The 7527-nt window shown below is 53.6% G+C and overlaps 2 protein-coding genes across 2 annotated transcripts in view; one reads left to right on the plus strand and one right to left on the minus strand.

Annotated features, from left to right (window-relative positions):
* NDUFS7 (NADH:ubiquinone oxidoreductase core subunit S7) overlaps positions 1–645 on the plus strand; it is a 4441-nt gene extending 3796 nt beyond the window's left edge. Inside the window, exon 8 of the mRNA XM_019538288.1 lies at positions 432–645. Within this exon, the coding sequence (XP_019393833.1) occupies positions 432–529 (98 nt within the window). The 3' untranslated portion in view covers positions 530–645. The remainder of the gene's footprint in view (positions 1–431) is intronic.
* A 1340-nt stretch (positions 646–1985) lies between these two features.
* On the minus strand, positions 1986–7527 carry GAMT (guanidinoacetate N-methyltransferase). Its single transcript, XM_019538290.1, has 6 exons — positions 7275–7527; positions 4897–5042; positions 4234–4297; positions 3873–3940; positions 3359–3469; positions 1986–2948 (listed from the first exon to the last, which is right to left on the minus strand). The coding sequence occupies exons 1-6, from the start codon at positions 7456–7458 to the stop codon at positions 2808–2810; spliced, it is 714 nt and encodes a 237-aa protein (XP_019393835.1). The 5' UTR covers positions 7459–7527; the 3' UTR covers positions 1986–2807.

Raw genomic sequence — 7527 nt, forward strand, 5'->3', positions numbered from 1 at the left:
CACACACACACACACAGGTGGAGCTCATCTTGTCACTAGTCCAAGAGACTTTTTTCTTCTGCTGAGCAATCAAAACGTCTTCTCAAAGCACCTCAGTTTAACTAAAAAGAAACCTAACCTCTTTCTCTCTCACTCATCTGTTTAAAGCAGTGCAGGGAAGACTGTGTGTCCTATTGTTCAGCGAGAATGATTGTTGCAGTGGGCTTAAGCTACCAAGTAAAGCAGCAGAATCTCTGAGCTTGGCTGCTTATCTGGAAGAGATGCTGAAGTCAGGTGGTAGCAGGATTGAAATGCTCTGGCCTGGGTCGTGCAGATCAGACTAACTGATATAAAGGTCCTTTCTAGCTTAGAACCACAGTCTTTTCCTACCTGTTTGTCAGCCTCGCGTAATACAGTGCCCACTCTCTCTCCCCTTCCTCTTTTCCCACCAGGTTGCCCACCCACTGCAGAAGCCTTGCTGTATGGAATCCTGCAGCTTCAGAAGAAAATCAAGCGGGAGAAAAGGGTTCAGCTCTGGTACAGGAAATAGCCTCCTTTTATTTATGACCCAGCTACTCATGCTATTCTGACAAAGCACCTGTGTTACGCACATCACAGCTATATTCTGCACAAGCTTTATTATAAAAGTGTTGCCTCTTTAATTGACTCTTGTCTTTAATGCTGTCATTCGGTTACTTAAATAAGGGTCCTGGCCGTGACTGAAATGGCTGGGAAGTATTAAGTCCAGTGAGGCTGAGATCTGGCCGTTGTCTGGGTTAAATGGCTGGTGTTGAGAGGGGAGGTTGATTCATGAAATGATTTATCTGCTCTTATGAAACAAACGTACTCAGCAGAAGACAGGAAGGCTGCAAGTGCCCGCTGCTTTTGGTGGGGACTGTAGGTTCTCAGGATCATACTCTGAGGCTGCAGTGCGGTTTGAGTGCAAGAATGGGAGCCCTGGCAGTGTTTGGACAGACCTGAGCATGGCAGCCTGCCTGGCCTGGAAAGCTGCTGCAGATACACAGGCAAGCATCGAGCTGTCAGAGCTTTGTGTGCCCTTCAGACCTCTGTTGCTTAATGATAAAAGCTTTATATTGCCCTTGCATAGATGTCCTTTTCCTCCAGTGCGATCAGGACTGACCTGCCTTGGCAGCTTCTCCTCAGGCAAGATGCTTCTGTAGCAAGTTTCATGCTTGTTCTAACCCAGACTGCCAAAAATCCCATCTCTTAGCAGCCTGCCCAGCTCTGGGCCTGTAGGAAGCACGGCTGTGGGCAGACTTGAATCAATGGGGCGCTTTTACATTCTTCAGTACATTCTAGCACTCCTGGTTTCCTCCCATGAACCTCTTTAGTCTGTGATACTTATATCTGAGGGGATCATGCCCCCTCTCCCCAGCTTTCATTCTCAGTCTTACCTTAGCTTGGTCTAATATTTCCTGCTAACTAGAACATTTTACTTTTTTCTCTGAACTCCCTCCTGCTTTGATATCCTGGAAACGAGGTGCCCAGTACAGTTCTCTGGAGACTGTAGCACCACAGTCACTTGTTTCCTTGTTCCATGTCAGTACGTACAGCACAGCTAAGTCTTATGCCTGCTTTATGCCATGTCATTCCTTATAAATCAGGTCACTATTTTTATGCCGCAGCCTCTGGCACCAGCAATAATGTCCTGCTGACCGTGTGAACCCGCAGATGTCTCTTGAAAGTGGAGTTCTCTGGAGCAGGAATCCCCTTTATGTTCTGCCCAGCACCCAGGCCCAGGGCTGTGACAATATGTTTGCTGTAGGCACCTGCTCCATGTAGAACCTTGACCCACCGTGTTACAGAAAGGGCGCTGCCCTCAGATGGGGGAAGGAGTGTGTGCTGCTTCATGGATCATGAAAGACTGGAAAAATGTGATGAGATGAGTGCTAAGCTCCAGTGAGCCAGCCATGATTGGGACCAGAAGCGGTGCTGAGTTGTGCATGCACTGGGAGGATCAACATAAATGACTCCAAAGTCTCTGCTGTAGATTTCCAAGTCAATTTAATGTCTCCAGTGTTTGCATGACCGGCAGATTGCCCACCCTTTCTATACAGAGCCGGGTAATTATTCATGCAGTAATAAACTTCCAGGAAGGTCAAAAGAATCTGTTACCAAAATTTGATTAAAAACAGGGCATTAGGCAAAAAAAAAAAAGATTCGCAGAGACCCACGTGGGACCCTGCTCTGGGAATCGACCCCGTCACATTTTAATTACAAAATGCAAATGTGAAGGCTCTTGACATTAAGATGCGGGGAGGAGGGGGGAGTTGGCTGGCTTGGGGAAAGCTAAGTGTCTTTTTTAAAGGATCCTGGCCTCAGCAGCTTCTGGATTTGCTCCCCCCCCTTCTCCAGCCCCTTTATCTGAATCACCTGCTCGCTGAATTCTACTGAAATCTGTTTTTACAGTATCTACTGCCAGGCTTTAACAGATGCTGGTCCCTGCCTGTGATTCTGAGCCCAGATCTCAGAAGGGGCTTGCCCGGGGGCCAGCTGAAGGCCCTCCCCACTTCTGTCCCAGTCCTCTTCATCCAGGGATCTCTAAAGTGAACCAGGAGGGGAATTGAGGTACCGAGCGGAGCAGGGTCCTGGATCCTGCTCTGGTACCCGCTTCACTGGGCCGCTTTGTGAGACGTGGCCCAGTGAAACCCCTGGTTGCAGGCGCCAGTTCCAAGCAGGCTTTCCCCAGCCCTTCCTACCCCCATCACTGATCTTCCCTTGTGAGTACCCAAGATGAGGATCATTCCCCTTCTCCCTGCAGTGTAAATGATCAGTCCTGGATGTTGGTTCTCTCTTCCCGGCAGGATTCACTGCTTGACAATGGTGGGTGTGATCATCTTGGGGAAGGCATAGTACCTGCAGTCCTGGGGTGGGGTCAGGTCCATCACTGCTGTGCTGATGTTCTCCCTCTTGAACCCAGCCTCGACCAGGTGCCCGACCTGAGTCTCCTGTGGCGGGGAGAAAGGAAGGATGGGCTCAGCATCTGAACCCACATGAAGGCCCAGTCCCTCCCTGCTGAGACTCAGGGGAACGCAGTCTGGCCACAGCTTGACCTCGGCCACGTCGCTTCCCTCCCAGCACCTCTCTGTATCGGTATGATGGATCCTGTCCTCCCGTGCTGGTGTCTGGAAGGTCCTGCTGGAAAGACCCAGCAGCTCTTAGCAGCTGTGGATGGGATCAGGCCTGGGAGGCACTGCGGTTCAGTTCTGTGCCTGTGCACCATGCTGCTAATGCCGGGGGCACAGGGTGGGGCTGAGCGCTGCAAGCCCTGTTCCCTCCAGCAAATAATGGGACCACAGCATACATGGGGATTGCCCCCCCCCGCCCCAAGCCGCGTCCCTGAGCTGTTCCCCCTCACCTCAAACATCTTCTCGATGTCTGTGTACTTGGTCTTGAGCAGCTCCCCCCATGATGTCAGGTTGCAGTAGGTGAGGACGCCACCAGGCTTCAGCAAGCGGAAAGCATGGCTCTGCAGGACAGGGAGGGGAGCGGGGTCAGGGATGCCCCCCCAGCCACTGCCAGCTTTCCCCAGACACTGTCTGCACTGGGCTCTTCCCCTCCCACCCGCAGCTCCTTACCCACTTTGGATTTTGCCTGGAAGCATCGACTTCCCCCTTGCTAACATTTATTTGTCCCTCTCCCACAGTGAAGTTCATGGCTGTGATGTGAAGCCTGATAGAAAATGCTGCCTGGAAGCCACGCCGTGCCCCTGGCAGCTTTGCCCTGATCAGAGAGGCTGAGTCTCCCGTTGTGTTGCTGAAATCTCAATCCTGCCAACTGGTGAGTGTCCTTGCTTCCCCCTGCCAGCCAAGGAGGAGAGGGGGCCGCAGAGAAGGCAGTCAAGTCTGCTCGTTGAGGCCGCAGCTCTTTACCTTGATGAAGTGGAATTGATGAGTATGCCAGGTCTCTGCAGACAAGGGGTAGGTGTCGTACAGGATGCCTGTGTGGGAGGAAGGGGGAGGACTCATCAACTGTGCAAAATGCACCGCCACCATCTGGGCCTGTTCGCTGGGGTGAGGCCTTGACCAGTGCAGGCAGGGAGGTTCAGGGGATCCGGGAGAGCTGGGTTTTCCAGAGCCAGGCTGTGCTGACTCCTGTGATGGTTTCTGTCCCTAAGGGCCTGGCTCTGAGGGTCTCGGGGATGGAGGGTGCTTGACAGGGTCCTCTGAGCCTGCAGCCTCCACTCTCACAATCCCATGGCCCCTCGGGGTTTGTTCTGCCTCTTCTCCTTACCATCAAAAAGTCCATCCGGCAGCGTGGGGACCACATCTTCCCATAGGCCCCTCAAGGGGACGACCTGCAGGAGACCAGACGAGGGGAAGTCAGGACATGGGGCAGAAAGGCACGGGCTGCTTGGTGACTGGCCAAAGCAGGAATGGATCTACTCCCTTTCCCTTCCCTTGACGGAGTGAAAGATGCAGGGATGATTTAATGGGGGCACGCTAATAAGCAGCTCGGCTCCAGGGAGCATGTGGGAGGTGTCTGCCCTCTCCCTGCCCCTGGGGTAATGTTTCCCTAGCAGGAGGGTGGTACTGAGGTCACTGCTGAGCTGTCTCTGTGTGCCCAGAGTGGATTCCTCCTCCCACTTGGGGGAATCAGTGGAGCAGGAAGGGGCTGAGCAGAGCTGAGCTGGTGGCCCTGGACCTTGGGTGCAGCTTGTGCCTCGCCTGTCTTGTGTCCTCTTTGCTGCCCCTGTGCCCTTTGGTGCCTCATCTTCAATACAGGGCTGCTGCTTTGGGTGCTGGGAGGGCAGTATCCTTGGTACCAGCGCTGGCGGCCATGTGAGGGCAGGAACACAAGCAGAGGGTGCGATGGGGCCGCAGCTGCTGCAGCGGAGCTGGGCAGGACTCTGCATTTCTAACTGCCCCTACCCGCCACAGCCAGAGCCGCTTCTACCTTGTGGGGCTGTTTCTTGGCCCACTCCTCCAGCCTCTTGAAGACGCCCTCATTGCATTCAACGATCCAGTGCTCCTCAATGTTGAACTCTTCCACTTTGCTGGCGGCAATGGCCATGCCGAAGCCCACTTCCAGCACACGGCCCCCTGCGGAAAGACGAAGGCAGGTCACTGCTCAGCTGCCCATACTGCCTGGTTCCCAAGGGGCCGGCGGTCCTGGTAATGGACGGGACTGTCCTTTCCTTGGTCATTTGTGCTCAGAGAGAGCCTGGGGAGTCGGAGCCTTTCGCTGCCTGGCTGCTGGCTCGGATCAGGGCCAGGCTGCTAGCAACTAGGATCCATCATCTCTGGGCTTCCTCGTGCGGGAGGAAATCTGCACCCCACAGCTGCTTCTAGCTGCCCCTGTCCCCCACCTTTCTGGGCTGGTCATTAAAGCTGCTTCTCTGTTGTCCTGGGAGAAGGGAACTTCCCAGTCACTTTCAGTTTTGCTTCTTATTACCTTCCCTTTCTCTTCTGTAGCCCTTCCCAGCTGCTTATCTCCAAGCAGGTGAAAATCCGACTGAAATCCATGGGACAGACCAGCTGCTTCATGTCTGGGCATGTGTGTGCTCACTGTTGGGGGTGGTCACACGCGCTGAATAACACTGCAGCATTTGGGGAAGCAGGAGCTGCCAGCTGAGGGTTTACACCAACAGGAGCAGACAACGGATAAGAAAAATCAACGGGTCTGTTCCAAAGGCAGCTGACCCAGTAGTCTGCGTCGGACTATAGCCAGCCCTGGGGCCTCACAAGGGACCCTGCACTGGACAGCGACGGAAGAAGCTGTTCACCGGGAACGGTTTTTCCCAAGTCCCCGGAGGCAGGTCAGTTAGTAGTGGAGTGGGAAGGGGTTAGGTCCTTCCTAACCTGAGAAACCTTTCTGTTTTCCCTTCAGCTAACTTAAAAAACTGGATTTCAAACCACTAAAAACATCCCAAGTAATCTGAAACAGCTCCAGGCAGCCTCGGACCCTTCTTTATGCAAACCCAGCCTCCACCGCCTCTCTGCTGTGAACCCCTGGGGTGGTTTCTCTGGTAACAAGGAGCTGCCTGGAGAAATGCAGTGTGCAACCTCTGTCTGACTTGACCCCAAAAACTTTGGGCCCGAACCAAAGCTTGCCGAAGGTTTCCAGTGACCTTTGTCAGGACTTGGATTAGGCGTTTGTTTTGCCACCAAGAGGCAAAGTCCGAAGCTCTGGGAGGGCAGCTAAGGTTTGCAGGCATTTAGCCGTTCCCTGGGTGCCCAGCGAAGGCCTCCCATCCCCCACAGCTTGGCCTGCAGCTGTTTGGAACCGTATCTTGTGTGACACAAGAGCACAAGTGTTTCGCACACACGCTCCCTCAGCAGAGCTATTCTTAACCTCGGCTCCAGCAGGGCGAATGGCTCCGCCTGCCTTCTGCAGCTCAGCTGTGCGTTGTGCGATGGGGAGTGTGAGCATGGAGAGAAACCACGGGGGCCGCTCTCCTAACTTCAGGTTGGAAAGTGCCTGCTGGCCTGATGTCATGATTTTTTAATGCTACTTTCAAAGTGGGGCAGAAATCAAATACTGGAGAGGGGCTGAGAGAACACGAGCCTCCAAAACCAAGCTCTTGAGCCTGTCTCTGGACAGTTGGGCTGTGTTTAATGTCTTAGTGAGATGTCTTGAATCGCTGCCCAGTTGTACTTAAAATGCTGTTCTGCCTTCAGACTCCCTCACAGAGAATCAATCTAATAAAAAGCCAAAAAAAAGGCTTGTAGCTCATTCTATTTATGCCGACAGCAGAGCAGAGCTGCAGGGGCAAAAGCTCCCCAGGAAGGTTAAAAAATAACTCCCTTGGGCCCCCTGCTAGGAGCTCAGCTGCTTGTTCAGTGCTGCTTGTTCCCAGCACTTCATTTCTGGATGGGCCAAGTCCAGCTCCTGCAGGTGAAGATGGACCCTTCCCTCTCCTCTGCCCTCTCACCCCAGTGACTGGGGAGGGAGGCTGCTCGCCAGGCTTTGTAGAAAGTCCAGCGCGTGCTCCTCCGTGCATGCAGGCTACGCTTTATCGGCTGCATGGCTGAGAACACAGCATGACATTAATTCCCAGGCCAACTTACTCCACAGCCGTCAGCCTTTGTTAGCCGGCTGTTATTCGGGAGTGCACAGGAACTAGGAACCTGGGCGGCCTAGCCCAGCTTATCTCACCAGCCATAAGAAGGAGGCCCATCGAGACGGGCCCCTTTTTATAGCTGGTGCTGAGAATACAGGGGAAAAAAGCTTTCCATTCAGCTTTTGACAACTCTCCTCCTGCCCCCCAAACTTCTTGCTGCTGTCCACCCCCCCACACCTTGCAACGAACTGGGTTCTCATTACTTAATTACCTTTGGATGCTGCAACGGTAGCCAGCGAATGCATGTAGGGGGTCTCCCACCGCTCCATCACTGGCTTGCCCAGGATCTTCAAGTGTGTGTCCTTCTGATTGTAGCCAGCCTCGGCCTCCCTCCATGATGGCTTGCAGTTCTCTCCCTGGTGGAAGATGGGACTGGCAGCCTCCGAGGAGCTCATGCTATTGCAATTCTCACCAGGGAGGACTGTCCAGTGGGAGAAGCAGGGAGAGGAAGGAATCTCCTCTGC

This window comes from Crocodylus porosus, unplaced genomic scaffold, assembly GCF_001723895.1.
Source record: "Crocodylus porosus isolate Cpor-Errol unplaced genomic scaffold, CroPor_comp1, whole genome shotgun sequence".
Taxonomy (NCBI): domain Eukaryota; kingdom Metazoa; phylum Chordata; order Crocodylia; family Crocodylidae; genus Crocodylus; species Crocodylus porosus.

Coding starts and splice junctions, on each gene's coding strand:
- GAMT (XM_019538290.1), bottom strand. CDS start 7,458: ATGAGCTCCTCGGAGGCTGCCAGTCCCATCTTCCACCAGGGAGAGAAC. Junction 5,043..7,274: donor TACCGTTGCAGCATCCAAAG/GTAATTAAGTAA, acceptor GTCTTTCCGCAG/GGGGCCGTGTGCTGGAAGTG. Junction 4,298..4,896: donor CCAAGAAACAGCCCCACAAG/GTAGAAGCGGCT, acceptor GGTCTCCTGCAG/GTCGTCCCCTTGAGGGGCCT.